The sequence below is a fragment of the Dermacentor silvarum genome, chromosome 1 (genome assembly GCF_013339745.2).
Source record: "Dermacentor silvarum isolate Dsil-2018 chromosome 1, BIME_Dsil_1.4, whole genome shotgun sequence".
Lineage (NCBI taxonomy): Eukaryota > Metazoa > Arthropoda > Arachnida > Ixodida > Ixodidae > Dermacentor > Dermacentor silvarum.
Genome location: NC_051154.1, coordinates 51,125,310 through 51,144,421, shown reverse-complemented (window position 1 = coordinate 51,144,421; position 19,112 = coordinate 51,125,310). Strand labels below are relative to the sequence as shown.

Sequence of the window (19,112 nt, the reverse complement as noted above, 5' to 3'; positions counted from 1 at the left end):
AAATCTTTATTTGAAACATGCCATTCAGCCCACATTCTACAGCGCTCACTGTCCGTGGTGCGGAGGCTGGCCAACTCTAGCCCACATTACGTGGGATTGCCAGAACAGGCCACCCAAAAGTAATACACCGCTAATTGCCGGCAAACTTTCCGGAAAGGAGCAGTGGGAGACTTGGCTCGCCAGCGAGGATGGGGAGATGCAACTAGCGCTCCTCGACCAGACACGGCGGACCGCTCAAGCCAGTGGAGCCCTGGACTAGGGGCTCCACCCACCCGCTCCCTGCACCTGTTATTTTTAATAAACGTTGTGATATATATAGTAACAGTAAATTTTTAGCAGATGGTATATATATATATAGTAACTGGATTTTTCAATGGGCCAAGCGTGTATATATATATATATATATATATATATATATATATATATATATATATATATATATATATATATATATATAGCGCTGGTCGCCCCCCCCCCCCGGAAAAATGAAAACTTTCCGCCTATGGGTCATTTCCTGGCGTAAATTTTCGGCAGAGGCGTAATCGTATTGCTGCCGTAGATTTACACCAGCAGCGAAGTAGAATACTCTTGGTTACTGCAATATTAGCTGTTTTTGTCTGTTTGAGCTCTGCGCCACCAGGTGACAGCACCATACAGGCCACTCACGTTTACCCGATTACCGGACAAGCTAAAGCTCTCTAATAGGCAGGTATCCAAATCTTTCGCACCTTCTCGTCTCTGGGAAACGTGTGCGACGGCGTGTCACGACCGACGATGCTGTTATAACAGCAATGTCTGGGCACGTCCTTCCGCCGCGACGCACGTCCTTCCGCCTCATGTAAGACGCACCACCTGCGTGGAGCGCCGACTGGGATAGTGTTTCAGACGGACCACGTGCGAAGATCGCCGAAAGGGGTTAAACAAACACTGCGAGGGACCGACACCCCTGGAAACACTGTGACAGCTGTGGCCGACCTTGACCGCGGGTGGGTGTTAATTACGACGTCAAATTTCAGCTTCTGCCGGCGGCCGCTTGGAGGCAAGGTACAACAGAAAATCGCAAAAAAAAAAGGATTTTTCTCGTTCTTTTGTTCAAAGCAGCTAATTGTATTAGTCATTTTCAACAGTTCAACTTTTGTTCCGACGCAAAAAACCACCCGCCAACTTTTGTGTCTGTATCCCTTTATGTTTTCTCACTGAGTTATTGTCATTTTTGCTGAGTCAAGCTCAAGACTATGACTTCTGCCATCATCCTTTAGTGTTTCTTTCACTTAGTACCAATGTCAGAACCCATTTCAGTGGGTTCTGAGCGTTAATGTTTTCTTGCTGAGTCATTGTCATTCTTGCTGAGTCATGCTCAAGAATATGACTTCCACCATCATCCTTTAATGTTTCCTTCACTTATTACCCACATCAGAACTCATTTCAGTGGTTTTTGAGTGTTAATTTTTTTCCCTGAGTTGTCATTTTTGCCGAGTCATGCTCATGACTATCACTTCTACCACCATCTTCTAATGTTTCCTTCATTTAGTACCCACGTCCGAACCCATTTCAGTGGTTTTTGAGTGTAATTTTTTTGCTGAGTCATGCTGATGACTATGACTTCTGCCATCATCCTTTAGTGTTTCCTTCACTTAGTAGTACCCACGTCAGAACCGGTTTCAGTGGTTTTTGAGTGTATCTTTTCTCGCTGTCATTGTCATTTTTGCTGAGTCATGCTCATGACTATGGCTTCTACCACCATCCTTTAGTGTTTCCTTCACTTAGTAACCACGTGCCAGGCCCGTAGCCAGGAAGAGGGCCCAAGGACCCTTCCTCCCCCCCCCCCCCCGAAATTTGGATCGTTCCGTGCTTTTCCGAAAATAATTACTAAAAAATAGGTGTTTTCCTCAAATAGTCAAGGCCTTCAGCAAGTGCCCCCCCCCCAAAAAAAAATTCCTGGCTACGAGCCTGCCACGTGCAAACCCATTTCAGTGGTTTTTGAGTGTTCATCTTTTTTTCCGAGTCATTGTCATTTTATGATTCATGCTCATGACTGACTTCTGCCATCATTCTTTAGTGTTTCCTTCCATTACTACCCACGTCCGAACCCCTTTCAGTGATTTTTGAGTGTTACTGTTTTTTCGCTGGTTCATTGTCATTTTAGGCGGCTGTTTCACAAACTACATGACACGCATGTGATGACATTCATGTCATGACCTATCATTTATGTTCGTCATTGTCACAAAAGAGCGCGTAATCCAAGCGCGCGCCGCGTGTCACGCAAGCCAGCGAAAGAATACGCCGACCCTGCGGCAACTTCAACAGAGGGGGAGAGCGCATACGCCTCAAACAGCGACGCGAACGGCGCCTAAACGTCTAGAAGAGCCTCGACGAAGCGACGATAACCGGAGAGAGAGAGAGAAAGAGAGAGGACACGCGCGCGCCGAGACACCTTGTCACGTGCCGAAAGAGATAACTACAGCGTGAGCGTGGGCCAACAGCATGAGTCATCACCCCCCCCACCCCCCTTGACAACACTCCGATGGCGGTGGTCGAAGGTACGAGAAAAGACGAGAAGCTTCCCAAGCTTTGGCCATGCTACGAGATCACGACTCCGATAGGAAGGTTCGAGAACGCCTGTGGAAGCTATATAACCACCGTGCGAGAATCAGAGTGTGGAGTTCAAGAGTTCAGTCCGCACCGGTGAAGTGATGTAACGTGAAGAGCGAGCGTCTGCGGAAGAAGGGGATTCCCCGGCAAGCTAGTCGACGGGTTCATCGAGCGTCTGCATTTCCGGAAGAAGTTCTTTCTTCGAGATTTGCCCCGAGTTACGCCGAGATTGTCCGACTTCAAGACCAACACTGGTGAATACGATTGGACACTTAGTCTTTCTTTTTTATTTTGAACTTTACGTGTTCGACTCTTAGTGCTTGTCGTTAATTATATTCCTGTGTTTTGTGAATACCCATCTGATTTGTATTGTGTTGCGTCTAGCCTAAGTGTGCAAGTGTGCTTGTGTGAAGAATACATTTTGTTGTGTTTTGACAACTCTGGGCTCTGACTCGGTCTTTGGACAGCAACCGGCGTTCGCTTGCGCACCAGAGGGCCCACTCTTAATTGTCCTTGCTTTCGTGGGATTATTTTCGGAAGGTGATAAGTCGGCTTTGGAATTTGGTCCGGCGTCTGCGCCTCGTTCACGGGGTCGGTGACAGTCATGCACTGTTTTCATACTATGCCAATTTTGGTACCTACCAGTTAACGAAACGGCCATGAGAGCACCAAGACGTAGGCAGCTGTTTCATGACCTACATGACACACGTCATGATATTCATGTCATCACCTATCATTTATGTTCGTCATACACTCTTGTTATACTATGCCAATTTACGTAGGTGGCTAGATACATAGATAGATAGATAGATACTGTCAAATTGGCAAATGTTCGCCAAAAAATGCTTCACATTTAAAAGGAAGGGGGGGGGGGGGGGGGCTTATGCGTTTTTTAGACAAGCAATTCGCAATATTTTCGGAATACTTTTCTTTCGCGCAGCGTGGTCGGCGATTCGGTCAAGTACCAGAAATGAGAAGCTTTTCGACGACACAAAGGCCTGGTGGGGAGCAACAATGCCCCCAAGTTTCATGTTCCATGCACGCGCTTGTTCCATCTTTATCTGTGTGTGGAATTTTTTAGCGCTTATCCCCCTCAGCAGTTATGGTTCACACGATCTGTAATGACGTAGAGGCGCGCCATGCGTGGGCCGCAATGATCAGTGCTGGGAGAGGGTATCGCCCCCATGACAGCCCCCACCCCCTTTCCCTTCGGACCGCCACAAGCTCTCGCTTTGGTTTAACATTCAAGCTTTCCAGTTTCCCTTTCGGAGCCCACGTCCTGAAACTTTCGGTTCCGTGGGAAAGCGGGAAAGGGGTTCATCAGGAAATTTCAGGGGGGGGGAGGGGTCAGCCCTGGCTACGCCAGTGGATCGATGTATAGCGATACAGTGACGTAAGAAGAATGACGGGGTGTTTCCAGAGGCGTACACCGACTATGTGAGTGTAGGGATGACGCTAATTGAAAACACGAGAGAAGGCGAGAGGAGTCGGGGACGATACAAGCAGCCCCTCTTGGACCATGTGCCGGAGGCGCTTTTTCTTGAAGTGCCGCTTGTACTGCACACAGTACCCGCGTGGACAATGCGCGTGCGATCACATCTAAAGCCCCTGTCGCATCGGGTGCGCGTACCTCTACAGGGGCATTCCTATAGACATGTACTTCGCGCCTAAAGCGCTAAACAGGGTCGTGAGCGGCGGCAACCACTGCGCGGCTGCTTTTTTGGAATGCCATGGGAAACGGCTTGGACGGACGCGCCAGGCCTTCTGGGGCTGCTGTCCCGTTGGGTGTCTGACGCTGTTCGAAAAAGTGTGGGTTGAAAGAGCTGCGGGGAGAGTAGGCAACCCGTGGCGTCTCACGAAGGTTGTGCTATTTCCAGGTTAATTTCGCTGCGGCTTTTAACGATGATGAATTTAATGGTGGCAAGAGGTGGGAAGCCCGTAAGCGCTGCCGTCGGTACGTGTTTTGAATTGGTCGCATTGAAAGCGATCTAATTAATCATTCCATGCACTCTCTGATCTCACTCAATTAATCATTCCAGTACTGGGATGCTCGGGCCTGATTTGTGCGGACGGGATGTCATCAAGGCCTTCGAACAGCACGGAAAGCAGGTGCTCGCCGTCGGAATCAAGGCCGCCCCCGGTAAGCCGTCCTCCTCTAAGGACGCGTTACTAGTGCGGCAATTATTAGGCGAGTTTCAAGATTTATTCTCTGACGAGCTAGGTGTAATTAAAGGACCACCCGTTGAGTTGCGCTTGCGGGAAGGGGCCGTACCTCGTTTTCTTAAGGCGCGTGCCGTGCCTTATGCAATGAGAGAAGCAGTTAGCCGAGAAATAGAATGTCTCGTTGATACTGGAATTTTGACACCAGTTGCTTGCTCTGACTGGGCAACACCCCTTGTGCCGGTGGTAAAAAAAAATGGGTCAATACGACTTTGCGGTGACTTTAAGGTCACAGCCAACGCTGCGTGCCACACGGAAAAATACCCTCTGCCCAAAATTCAGGACATCTTCGCTAACTTAAGCGGAAGTGAAGTGTTCTCCACGCTCGGTCTAAAGGAGGCTTGCAGTCAGCTGCCCCTAGATGATAAAACAAGAAGGCTTCTAGTGGTTAACACGCAAAAGGGGCTATTCTGCTTCAACCGGCTTCCTTTCGGTGTGGCGTCCGCACCAGCCAATTTCCAGAGACGCATGGAAGCCATTCTTCAAGGAATACCAGGCGTTCAAGTTTACTTGGATGACGTTGTAGTGGCGGAGAAACAAGATAACTGCGATAAGTAGTGCGAAGTTTTCCAGAGGTTTCACGACTACGGCGTGAAACTTCATCCAAGCAAATGCAAAATACGAGAGAAAGAAGTAGAGTTTCTTGGGCACCGCATATGCGCAGACGGACTTTTGCCTAAAACGCAGAACACTGAAGCCGTATCGGGAATGCCAAGGCCGACGTGTGTGTCTGAGCTCCGGTCATTCATCGGCTTTGTCACCTACTACAATGCATTCCTTGGCAACTTGGCAACGGTGCTTGCATCGCTCTATGAATTGTTAAAGAAAAACGCTCATTGGCAGTGGGGAGCAAGGCAAGAAGCATCGTTCGAAGCAACGAAACGCCTCATAAAAGACACCAAGTTCCTCATGCACTATGATCCGGGAAAGCCCCTCGTGTTGGAAACAGATGCGTCGTCTTACGGCATCGGCGCTGTGTTATACCACCGGGTCAACGGAGAGGCGAAGCCAGTCGGCTTTCGCTCGCACACTCTAACTGCCGCAGAGCGGAATTACGCACAGATTGAGCGTGAGGCGCTGGCAGTAGTCTTTGGCGTGACCAAATTTTGGGAATACCTACTGGGTAACACTGTCACGCTAATTACAGACCACATGCCACTGCTGCGACTTTTCAGCCCAGAGAAGCCCGTACCTGCGCGAATTCAACGTTGGTCTTTACTGCTCAGCGGGTACACCTACAAGATCGAGTACAAGGCAGGAAAGACTCTTCAGGTAGCAGATGCCCTGAGCTGCCTTCCGGCACGCCGCCCGCACGATGCCAGTACCGTGGAGTTCATCAACAACGACGCCCGTAAATACGTACTTTTCGCTGACCAACTTGACACCACGCTGATGTCATCAAGTGATTTGGCCCGGATGACAAAAGCAGACAGCACCCTCAAACAAGTAGCTGGCTATATTCGCGACGGCTGGCCTAGGAAATTACCGGGATTAAATCAAGACTTGCGTCCATTCTTTTTCAAAAAACACGAACTTGTGTGCAGTAATGACATTGTCTACTGGGGCCATTGAGCAATAATTCCGGTCGCCGCACGGAATGCCGTATTACGCATGCTGCACGACACGCATCAAGGAATGACGTCAATGAAGAAGCTGGCGCGGTCAATCTGTTGGTATCCGGGGCTGGACAGGGTCATTGAACGTGTTGTAAATACTTGCCCTGTATGTGTACAGTGTAGCAGCATGCCACCGGCCAAGGAGCCTGTGCCATGTCCGGAAACTGGAGAAAAGTGGTCAAGGGTGCACATAGACTATGCCGGTCCGATTGACGGACAGATGTTGCTCATCGCAGTTGACTCGCATACGAAATGGATAGAGGTGAGCCCCATGAAGATAGCCAACGCGGCACGTACTATCAAAGCATTACAATCAATGTTTAGTAGGTTTGGCCTGCCCCGAACCGTGGTTTCTGACAATGGACCACAGTTCACTAGTGCGCAGTTTCAGTCGTTCACGAAAGAGAACGAAATTTGCCACCTTCGCACCGTGCCTTATCATCCTCAATCAAATGGATTAGCAGAGAGGGCAGTGCGAACGGTTAAGCTGGGACTGCGCAAGAATGCTAGCGGCACACTGCAAGGTCGATTGGACCAAATTCTCCTTCAATATCGACGCACCCCCCTGCACAGTGGAAAAACACCAGCCTTCATGCTGCTTGGTTTCGAGCCTAGATGCAAGTTGGATAACATCGTGTCATGCCACCCTTATTCTCACGCAGATGCCAACCACCCCGGAACAATCCGCCAAGTGGGAGACTCTGTCTGGTACAGGAACTACGGGACTGGAGCCAGATGGAAGGCCAGCGTTGTGCAGGCCCCCGAAGGCCACCGCATGGCAACCATCAAATCTGGAGATGGCGAGCTTCATCGTCGGCACTACGACCAGTTAAGAGCGAGGAAAACTAACTCTGGGTTTGCCGCCTGTGAAACAGAAATCAAGCAAGAGCCCGGCGTTGACGCACAGCAGACCGAAGCTGGGGAACCCGGTGCACCAGTGATCGAAAGCGAACAACCCGAGAGCCCAGGTGGGACAGGCGCGGATAGCAGACCAGATACGGAGAACAATCAAGTTACAAGTGACGTCAGCGGCACAAATTGTGATACCTATAAAGATTCTGATCCTGGCGAGAACATGTTGCACAGGTCCACAAGAAATTGCCGCCCGCCAGATCGTTACCAGCCTTGAGGGGGAAGAAGGCTGATGCATCATCACTGGCACACCTCCTTGCCACTGCACACGGCAGGCTGATGCATCGTCACTGGCACCCCTCCTTGCCCACTGCGCATGTTCTCTGCGCACACTTCCAGCACCTATAAAAAGCCTCGTTACCAATAAACGTTGTTCACTGTTGTACGCTCGTGTCTGCACGCTTCATATACATTGCAGCTATTCGTCTTGAAATAAAATGGTAAAACATAAAGCACAGAAAATAAGCACATTTCTAACAGTAACGAAAAAGTTATCAAAATCTCATCAAACTTTTATTTGAACACTTTTGAGCTCATGTCCCAATTCTACATTTAAAATGATGAAGTAATGAAGTAATATCAATACAGCAGAAATCCTGTGGTTAGCGCCAGTTTCAAGGAATATGTCCTTATAAATCGGTGGCAAAACGCATTGGTGTTCTCCTTAACACTATCAACAATGTTAGAAATGGTGGTGCTGATTGGTTTCCCTAGCATAGGACACCAATCGCTGCAAACACTGTCTTGCAAGGTTGTAAGTGGGCATATTCGGTATAACTTTAAGAACTTCTGCACGTGCAAGTCCACAGACAGTGATTACGTGCGAGCTCCAACAGAATGATGCAAAAGTATGGGGATTGTACAAAACAAATAATAGAGGCCTGCAAGATAAAACAAAAGGATACATTCACGTGCTTTGGTCAATGCAAACGAGTCATCACAATTTATCACACTTTTTAAACCTCACATTGCTACCACAGTCAACCGTGAAAGAGGCAGAATGCTCAGCTTAGTATTCGTCTTCGGAAGAATTGACCCCTCGTGTTGCCGGCACAGCCTTTTTCGTCTGATCTTTTCGCATCGAGTTTTCGCACGTATGATGGCCCAACAGAGAAGTGTAAGTGTGGTCTCCAACAGCTGCAGCAGCAGCAGGCAGGGCAGGTAAGGAGGGGGCAACGCTCGCAGCTATGTCTGGCGCTGCCACAGCAATTCGAGGCGGCAGCACCCTTGACCGTTTACGTCGCATCGCCACTCTCCGGCGCAGGCGCTGCGCTGCCCTGTCGACCCCACCGTCATCGGAGTCCGTGTCACTTGCCGTAGAAGTGTCCGAATTGCTGGACCACAACTGAAGCAAGCGTTTCTTCCCAGCCATGGGCTTGCACCTCCGGGCGGGCTGCTGCAAGGGCGTGGTCGACACCGCTGCAGCAACCGCAGCCGGTGCGGTGGTGCGGCGCTCTGCGTCTCCTTCGTCCGAGGAAGACAGCTCAATGACAATCGGTGTCCTCGACCGCGTTGGCACTGCAGGCATGACCGAGCTCACTATCATGCAATCCGAGTTGTCCGATTCCAGATCCACCAAATTGGTCGTCACATTGTGGTGCAGGCCACTGGGACTCGGCTGACTCGGGTCCGAGTGCGCCCCGAGCGTTACCGGCGCCACAGGAGAGGTATCCTCCAGCGATGACTCCGGCGTCTGCAGGAACACCGCAGCGGGCGTTCCGCGTGCCACGACATGGGCACGGTAGTTGTACACGGCGACCCGGTCGTAGGCGACCATGTCGAGCGGCGACGCAATGAATGCGGCCAGCTCGTGCAGGAAGTGCACTGTCCGGGTGCCGAAGAAGTATTGCACGTACAAGGCGAACTGGAGGCTGCAGACCTCGTAGCATCTAAGGAGCTGCAGCACGAGCCCGGTGGCGAAGGTGATCTGCGAATCGTTGTCACCCAGGAGGGCCACGAGTTCCCTGTTGAGCCACGGGATGAGGCGGTGGGCGCATGCGGGATTTTCGCGAAAGTATGCCGGCGTGAAGTGGCGTGACGAGCGCCAGTTGTCGGACAGGTACACCCACAGGTCCAGCTCGTACAGGCGCTGGCGTTCTGGCGCTGGCGCTGGCGTGCTGTGGAGAATGTGGAGTGCATTGAGCTCTCTTGTTGCGCCAAACAAATGGCGTTTTTCCAAGTGTATGTTAACGAAGAATGTGCAGTAAAACCTTGTTCATCCAGATTTCACGGGACCGAAAAAAAAATTTGTCAGAATTTATACTTATTTATTCCACATACGATCAATCCTCAAGGGATTATAACAAAAAGGACCAGTAGAACGGTAGGAGTTGCGAACAACAAAGCGAATATAAATACAGTATATAATTACAAGAGTGTTCTTGCAAAAGTTTTTCCTTGGTTAAAACAACAGAATTAAGTCCACCATCACAGATTCAAGACATGGGCACAATTTACGGTTACCAAGAAGAACCCTAATGTAAAAATAAAACAAACCAATTCAAGAAAAAACTAGTAAACACGTGATAAAAAATATGTGATGGACATGATAAACAATGCAATCATGCACATAATGCATTATGCAAAACCTCAGTGTCGGTGGAAATGCACTTTTGGATGAAAGGGTGTACATTTTAAACACTAGAACATCAAGAAGGGGAAAAAAATAGTAATATTAGGTAGCTAACAAATCATGCATTACATGAGTGTGTACGTTTACAAGGGGTATAACTAAAAATGGTGCTAACAGAGAAGCAAGCTAAAATATACAAAAAATAGGTGCTAGCATATGAAAATAAGTGACAAAGCACACACAGCAAGTAAATCAAAGCTGTAAGGCGAGTAGATTTTCTTCCACTGAACTAGCAAATGTATCAAATGAGCAGCTGCTACTAATGGACTTGCTCAAATTATTCCACTCTCTTATTGCTAAAGGAAAGAACGAATTCTTAGAGCAGTCGGTACGAAAGAAATACTCATTGAGTGTTTGTGTGCGTTTATGTCGCGTTGGCAGTGTTTCAGTTCAGGAGATGTACCTAGAGGTATCAATGTTAAACCGGTTGTGTAGGAGCTGGTACATAAGCTTAGAACGGACTATGACTGCTCGGTTTTGTACTGTTAAGATTCCGGCTTAGTTAAATAGTTTGGCGGGTGAGTCTGTTAGTTTGTTTATCGTATACATACCGCAGTGCCTTCCTTTGTACACCTTCTAGTTTGTTAATTAGTTGTCAAGTGTATGGGAACCAAACAACATCTGCGTAATCAAAGACTGGCCTGACAAAAGCTCTGTAAGCTAGAATTTTTGTATCGGGTGGTGCTAGTTGGAGGTGTCTTCCAAGAAAGAAAAGGCGTTTCACTGCAGTGGCTGGAACGTTGTTAATATGGGAGTTCCATCTGAAGTTGTGTGTTAATGTTAATCCGAGGTATGTGCGTTCTTGAACTCGTACCAGCGATACGTCATTGACGGTATGCATAAAGTTTGCGTCACTTTTTTTTCTTCTTTTCTTGTGATAGATAGAACAGCAGATTTCTTAGTATTGATAGTCATCTGACAGTCGGCACACCAGTTAGACACTGCTTTTACGTCGTCGTTTAATGCTATGTGGTCATCATGGGAGTTAATATTTCGATAAAGAATGCAGTCATCTGCAAATAGTCTGACGTTTCCTGCAATTTTTTCTGGTAGGTCACTATTAAAAATTAGAAATAAAATAGGAGCCAAAGCGCTTCCTTGGGGTACCCCCGATGTTACGTTCTGTGCACAAATTGAGTACTGTTAGCAAGGTAGCCGCAAATCCAGTCAACTATGGGGCCTGTACCTAGTCTAACTTCAAGTTTCCTTATAAGCTTTTTGCATGATACTCGATGGAACACTATCAAGAAATCAAGTAGGATGAGGCGGCCGACTTGAGCACCGAATTAGAATGAAACTACTGTTTGCCGCAACAGTCCAACTTACGCATGCACACAAGGGTTGGGCACTTTAGAGAAAGAAGGTTTCGTCACAGTTCCGTAGCACACAGCCAACACGCACACCAAGCCGAAACAAAACTACTGTTTGCCGCAACTGCTGCGGACAAAACAATCATGGCCGCTATCTACGCAATCATGGATGACAACTACGCAGTTATGAAGGCAAGCGACGAACGAGGCATTATGTGTGGCGGTAAACACGAGAATGCTACAAAGGCACATATAGGTATGAAGCATTCCAGCATTCCTCTCATTAACGCACCATTTCCACTGACGACTATGGCGATGCTAACTCCGCTGCTTTGTTTCGGTTGGACTTTAGCACCGCCTTTGCTCTTATGCATTGAACATTTGTGCCGCTCTGCACTCACCGAGCTTTGAGAGTTGTCAGAAATAACCTATGTGTCTCCAAATTAGCTAGAGTTCAATTGCATTACATAATGCACATGCCTGCCAAACCAGAGGACGAGTCCAAATGATCCGATTTTCCAAAATTAACGATGGTAGAATTAACAAGATTTTACTGCGTGTACTTAGTATAGCGCGCTAAACTACCATGCTGTAAGTATGTCCCTTACAGAGCTCACATATTTCTCTGGTGGCGGAGAGCAAAGTTCACTGACATTTACTTCCACATCACTAACTGCGAGCAACGTGGCTTGTGTGAGTGGTCTCTCAACATTTTGTATCCCATGTAGCTAAATTTAGTGAAAAGTTCTCCCCATCCCAACTTGCAGCAGTAGACACCCTTACAAAGGCTATCACTACCCTAAGACAAGACTTGCTTGAAGGGTCATAAGAACAATATCGCCACACTGACCTGGTCCGTACGAAGATACTCCTTGTGTCACCTGTAGAGAACTGCGCGACTGAGTGCCGGCGCTGCCTTGACTGCCCCGTCAGCAGCATCGGCGAGCTTCGTGATGTAGATGCCACCATCGCTTCCGCTGCTGCGGCAGCTCTCACCGTCGAAGATGCCTGAAAAGCATTGTTGTGCACAAAGTATTGGTCGTAGTCTTCTAAAGAGCGCACGTTGTGAAGAATGCTCTTGAAGCGCTGCTTGCACAGCGGGCACTCGGCCTTCACCTGCAACGAAAACACAATGGGGAAATGAATGACGTCGCCAAGTGGACTTCGCAGATTCACAAATATGAAAGCCGCTCAATCAAAAGGACAGCAACAGCCGCGGCGACACCTCACAGTAAGAGGTCTATTCAACTTATCATGAGACATAAGAGCGGCCAGAACTTGCAACAAATAAGGAACTTGCAACTTCGAAGCCTTATCAAAAATTATTGAGATTGGTTTCACCCACTCCACTGAGCTTGCTTTAACACCCAAGTGGGCGATGTAAGAACAATATAAGAGAAGGCATACCATAAGCGGAGAGGTGTGTAGTTGGGTCCAGTTGTGTGTGTGTGTGTGTGTGTGCTGTCTAAGGTTGAATCATCATCAGCCTATATTTATGTCCACTGCAGGACAAAGGCCTCTCCCTGTGATCTCCAATTACCCCTGTCTTGCGCTAGCTGATTCCAACTTGCTGCCTGCAAATTTTCTTAACTTCATCACCCCACCTAGTTTTCTGCCGTCCTCGACTGCGCTTCCTGTCTAAGGTTGAATACCAACCAATAGTTCAAGAAAGCCATTCTGCCAAGTTCGCATGCGCTACTGTGCAAATTGCTCCAGCTTTTATTGGTTACCTTTATGACAACCTGGTCGAGACTATTATAGACTGGCAGCTGCTGTTGGCTCTTTCACAGTGCAACATTACCAGGTTTGTTTGGGGTAGAAATAGGAAATGAGAGGCGGAGAGGTTGGCCAGAGTAACTGTGTGGCTGGCTACTCTGCACGAAAGAAGGGGAGGGGGGAAGGGTTCGACAAAATGAGATCAATTGATTGATTCTGAGCAGCGTGGGCATTTAGTGCACTTGCCGGCCATTTGCCGGACCGTTCGGCAAAAGGCTTCGGAGCGCGCCACCAGGATGGACGAACTCGATAGTTCGAACCAGCACTTCCTCAATTTTTTCAATACCAGCCAGATGCGGCCAACCCAGCCGTTCACCACCCTCTCTGATCGCCCTTTCCTACTCTCTCCGGTCGACTAGCATTCGCGCCTCACGACGGAAGACGGAAGAAGAAATCCTGACAGACGCGTGAAGCGTCCACCGCATCTCCTCCGGAACGGCAGCGGCGCGTGCTCAGACGCACGCGTGGCGCAAGCAGTCGTACCCTCTGGCTAGCGTCACATCGCGGCAACTTAATGAACTAAGGCACACCAACGGTTCCCTTGCAGAGCGAGCGATTGCACTGGCATATTGAAAAAATAGTGGAGGCGCTGGTTCGAAGGCACCACCGTTCACGTGACCGTACATGTGAACGATTAGGCTTTGGTGTCCAGCATGATAGTGAACATATTCGCTCGGTAAGTCGGAATTCCTTGATTTGTCGCGCACCCATCGGAATGTTTCGTCGGGAGTAATTCGGCTAGCAGGCATTAGTGTACAAAAGGCGTAATAAGTGTCCTTTTAAATGTTTGCACCACTGTGTTGTTCCTTTGTCCCAAGAGCACGTGTGAGACCCCGCAATTCATGGGGTTCAATGGCCCAAAGCAAGACGGGCGCCCTGAAAGACACTACAGTTGATCCCTTCTGGCACTATGCGCACAACTGTGCAAGCGAAAATGGTGAACCAAAATCAAAAGCAGTGATTATTATGGTTGTATTCAAACTGCGTCGCAAACATCTTGAAACACTTCTGATTGGAACTGAGCAGCAAGTTTCAATAATAAGCTTAAAGTGTTTTAGCTAAATGAGTTGGCAGGTAGACGGCTGGATATTTGCCCTCTGTGCTAGTTTGTCTTCCATGTAGTAAAACTTATTGTTTCCTCGGACTGGAAACAACATTAAATTCAATTATTCAATTCAACATCAATCAAATTATATATTATAGAATTATAATTATTAGTTCGCTGAGAATACCTAGAAAGCTAACTGCACACCTTGTATAATGCATGAAAACTTTGAGAAAACAAGTGTTCAGTAGTTATTTTCAAGCCATAATTATTCTGCACACTTCAAACTGTCAGCACATGACACAAATAGCACGGCCCTTATTTTCTCCAAGTAGGAAATTCCAAGAAAGCAGTAAACATTTGTAAGTGTTTCACATACTGTCTTTGGGCCATCTGAAAACGAAGTTTAGAAATTTTCATCTACCACCTAAATAACTCGAGGCTCCAAAATTTATCTGCGTATCACCCCAAACATTTCCCACATTTTCTGAAAATATGAACTTTGTGAGTGGTCCATTTTTTTTTTCCATGAAATTGTGAGAACAGGCATACAGAACGTTTTCGAAAGCTAGCTGCGCCAGCAGCTTCGCCGTAAAAAACGAGAAAGCATCTAAGTTTCAGGTCATTGAAATAACGGAACCAGCACAAATGCATTTTTTGAGCTCGGTTGGAGGTTGGTACAGAACGTTTCGAAGGGTAACACCTGTCACACAAGCCTCTGTCATTGCCAAATCATAAGTTATTGCATCAATGGTCCTCATACCTCAATGCACGAGGTGGACACAGGAACTAGCTGGTGGAAAGAGAAAAGCGTGATGGCACTTTATTTTACACCCAATATAATTTAATGAAATTAAATGTTTTCAACGCATTGGGCATTGTGGGCTTTAGAGAATGAATCACAGTAACCCTGCACACGCGCACCTCTGGTCACAGTGTATTAAATTTCTAGTGTATTATTAAAGAAATCAGAGATAATACATTGGTCCACATTGGGTGAATACAGAACTAAACTATCTTTTGCTACTCACAAAAATTCAAGAGTGAGACTGAAAAATGTTTTCTAAACATTTTCGTTCTGCCAAATTCTTAATCGTCTGGGTATCTGCCCATTCTTGTGGCCAATTCCTGAGAATGGGTACGACATAGTGGGCATAGAAGCCTTATCCGTCGTTCTTTGTGCATACACCTCTCGTCAAAGGTCTTTCCTCTACAAGCATCATACATGGCAGTCATCCGTTTACCACAGACAGCCAGCCAACAGCTACAGGCGGAGAAGCCATGCGCCTGTCAACCGGTATAGCTGCTACCTCGCTAACTCAAACGAGCTTTGCGTCATTTAGATTGCAGCATTGCGTTGCATCTGCGATCTTAGCTTACCCATTCTATTATATATTATTTCGTTGGAGCTAACATCATTCTATTTGTGCTCGAATATCAAATACATTATGTTAAATCCTGCACAGTCACGTTGCCATGTGGCGTTCTGCCATTGCTGTAGACTGCTTCTCAAAAACTTTATTCTGTGTATTGGTTGCAACAACAGTATTCGAGAAAATGGTCTGCAATCTGAGCAACTCATCAATCACAGACAGTGAAGCTGTAGAAGCGAGTTCTCGTATGCTTGATTGAGAGTACTAGGGGTCTGTTGGTTGGCTGTTCTTACAGTGACAATTCATTAGTGTCATCACAGATGCCGCATGCGAATTCTAACAGATGCCCAGGTCATACAACCGCTTCGTGGCTCCCACACAGGCTGAACATGCTGAATTACTGGACCAAGCTGTAGCTTTCGCTGCCGCAGCCACACAAAACTCGTAGCGGACCTCTAACGTAGCACAAAATGTGACCCGAGAAAAAAAATATGGACTACTGGTAAAAAAATTGCACAAGGAAGTTGTCTATTTGAGTGAGGTATACACACGCTAACTTCGTTTTTATAGTCATTTGATAATTGCATTTGAAAGTGACAATTCAGGACTCCATTGCACGTTGTTAAATTTAAAATTATGGGGTATTACGTGCCAAAACCACGATCTGATTATGAGGCACGCCATAATGGAGGACGCCGGAATAATATGGACCACCTATGAATCTTTACTGTGCACCTAAATCTAAGTAAACGGGTGTTTTCGCATTTCGCCCCCATCGAAATGTGGCCGCTGTGGCTGGGATTCGATCCTGCGACCTCTGCAATGAAGGCTTAGCAGCCTCCATTGCAGGTTGCATTTCTAGCTGTTCTTTGATTTGACCTTCGATACTAAACACACTGCCACAGGACACAGCTGGCTTTCACTGTCGCTGCATAGAAACAGTCGTGCAAGTCCCCTTTAACAGTGTTGCTGTAAAAATAAAAAACTGCTAATGTGTAATGCATCGCAAGATGCTCTCAAGCTTTTTAGGCGCGAAGCACCTTATGCGCCCGGGCTGTCGGCGTCTCCTGTCGTCATCGTCGTCACGGTAAGCAAGCGGCTCATGCTCGCGCTCCCGCGTTCGTCGTCTTCCACAGCTGGCTGCGTTGGCGCTCATCATTCAAGCGTAGAATTTCACTTTTCTTCTGTCGTCGTAATGGGGAGGCCTCATTTATGGGGTTATAAGCCATTGCTTAAGGCAGTATGAGCCCACTAACGGTGCATCCACTGCATGCTTCGCACCTCCCCAGGCTTCACGTTGGTGGAGCTGCATTTCGCTCCATGGGTCATTTGACACTTACGCATAAAATTTATTTCACCGCTCAAACCAAGCCTATGACTCAACTCGTGTTAACTGTAATAACTAATAAAAACTAAAACAGTAAGAAAGGCGTCCATAATGGACAAATTTCTTTACTGCCATAGTGGCTCTAGTGAGTGCTAGACTAACCTTTGACCATTTCAGAAGGCATGAAAAGCAGAAGGTATGGAAGCAACTGCCGGCGAACGACTTGTCCTCAAGAGGACCGAGGCAGATGGGGCAGCTCTGCTCCGGGGATGACGACCGCTCCGGCGACTTGGACGATGGCGGTCGGGGAGGGGCAGCGTTGTCCCTTTTCGCACCTTCCAGCTTGACCGCCGAGGCCAGAGTTTCACCGGCAGCCACACTGCCACTGCTGCTGCAAGCAGATGGCATCGCCACCTCATTGGTTGCCATGGAAACTTGCTTCACAGCTGCAGCAGGACAAGAGAATAGTTTCATGCAATCACACATAATACAAAAGTGACTAAAAATGCAAAAAAAAACAATTTTGTGCAACAAAAATTCCTAGCCGCGGGCCCGAGGATTCGACGCTCGATGTGCTTAGTCGCACAGACCCACGTGCCGATGCGCGAAATGCCTAGCCGCGGGCTGTTACGATTGCCATGTGACACCCCGTGAAAAAAGGATTATTGGAAGGACCATGGGCCGTATTGTGAAACGTTCCACTTCGGCGAAATTTCTTTTTTCGCTTTCAGGTGTGTGCTGATTGGCTGGTTGAGCAAAATTGAATGACGTCGAGCTCAACCATCCAATCAGCTCATCCAATTTTGCTAAAACAGCCAATCATCGCGTGCCCGAAAGCGAAAAAGAAATTTCGCCGAAGTGGAACGTTTCAGAATACGGCCCTATGCCTAATCGAAACGGAGGATGGATCCCTAATTTGCTATGGGTGTCTCGAGTGGTCCCTGGTCTGGCGGGCGCCCCGCAGTGATTACGGGCCCCTTTGTGTGCGTGCGCATCAGGAGGGAAGGCCGCCTTCCACGAACTGTGCAACTCAGGGGGAGACTCCTTCCGCGTACCAAACGGGACCCACGAGTCGCCGCTAGCGGAGGCAAGCACGTGCAACGTCGCCTAGGAGAGAGGGAGCAGCCGCCAATCCCCGACCGGACTCAGCTGACATGTCACGTGACGTTGACGTGAGCAAAATCCCGCCTACGATTTTAGCGGTCATATTTAGGCGGCCCCGCAATGTATTTTCTTATTATTCTCTCTCTTTTTTTTTATCCTTCACCAACCATGAAATAAACAGTGCAAGTTTCGCACTAAAAATCGTCTCGCCCTGCCTGGTCGCCATGGTCTACCGGACGCCTGCAGCCTGCCGAGAACGCCACGCTACCCTAGTAGTAACGCCGGTCGAGGTTGTAGTAACCGGCGTCCCAACAGGGCCCGAGGATTCGACGCTCGATGTGCTTATATATAGTCGCGCAGTCCCACATGCCGATGCGCGAAATGCCCAGCCGCGGGCCCGAGGATTCGACGCTTGATGTGCTTAGTCGCGCAGTCCCACGTACGTGCCGATGCGCGAAATGCCCAGCCGCGGGCCCGAGGATTCGACGCTCGATGTGCTTAGTCGCGCCGTCCCACGTGCCGATGCGCGAAATGCCCAGCCGCGGGCCCGAGGAGTCGACGCTCGATGTGCTTAGCCGCGCAGTCCCAAGTGCCGATGCGCGAAATGCTTAGTCGCGGGCCCGAAAAAAAAAAAAAAAAAAGGATTGACTCCAACGGTAAATGTACCAATTGCGAAATTTCCAATCGTAATTTAGTACAAAATTGTACCAATTGAACCCACCGGAACGTGACCAATTGGTTTTTGTTGGAGTGACCAATTGTATACCCAATGGGACGTGCTAATTGGTTTGAAACCAATTGGTTGGAATGACCAATTGCACTAATGGTAAATACCATTACACATGTATATACTCCACAAAGCAAACCTACGAGGTCTGTTAGAAACGTAGCCAAGCTTTGGCCGAAGAAAAAAGAGTGGCGTAACTGGAGCATTGGAAACCTATAATCACCCTCAAAGTAGTCTTGGGACTCCACACACTTCTCCCAGCGGCGCTGCCATTGTTGGAAGCATTCCGAGAAGGCGTCTTTCGGAATGGAGTTTAGCTCAGCTGTCGTTGCAGCCATAACGTCCTCTCTTGTCTGAAATCGCGCTCCTTTCAATGGCCTCTTGATTTTGAGAAACAGCCAGAAGTCGCAGGGGCCATAGCAGCTAGGAGAGTAAGGAGACTGTCGAAATACAGGAGTCTGTTTTTTCGCCAAAAAAT

The 19,112-nt window shown here is 48.1% G+C and overlaps 2 protein-coding genes across 4 annotated transcripts in view; one reads left to right on the top strand and one right to left on the bottom strand.

Moving 5' to 3' along the window:
• The first annotated feature begins 671 nt into the window (after positions 1–671).
• LOC125945688 (uncharacterized) lies at positions 672–17,119 on the top strand. 2 transcript variants are annotated; one of them, XM_049667928.1, is made up of 3 exons: positions 672–986; positions 4,632–4,732; positions 7,091–7,756. In XM_049667928.1, the coding sequence occupies exons 2-3, from the start codon at positions 4,639–4,641 to the stop codon at positions 7,555–7,557; spliced, it is 561 nt and encodes a 186-aa protein (XP_049523885.1). In that variant the 5' UTR covers positions 672–986; positions 4,632–4,638; the 3' UTR covers positions 7,558–7,756. The 2 variants fall into 2 exon arrangements, 1 of the variants encoding a protein (XP_049523885.1); XR_007467132.1 differs by lacking the exon at positions 7,091–7,756 and adding an exon at positions 16,981–17,119 and having other exon boundaries at positions 674–986.
• LOC119438277 (E3 ubiquitin-protein ligase Topors) overlaps positions 7,881–19,112 on the bottom strand; it is a 43,336-nt gene continuing 32,104 nt past the window's right edge. Inside the window, exons 2-4 of one of the 2 annotated variants that reach the window (XM_049667852.1) lie at positions 16,966–17,249; positions 12,133–12,398; positions 7,881–9,457 (exon numbers count right to left, since the gene is read on the bottom strand). In XM_049667852.1, coding sequence (XP_049523809.1) covers positions 8,350–9,457; positions 12,133–12,398; positions 16,966–17,232 — 1,641 coding nt within the window. In that variant the 5' untranslated portion in view covers positions 17,233–17,249 and the 3' untranslated portion in view covers positions 7,881–8,349. Of the gene's footprint in view, positions 9,458–12,132; positions 12,399–16,965; positions 17,290–19,112 lie in introns of those variants that run through there. The other variant, XM_037704777.2, reaches the window with a different exon arrangement.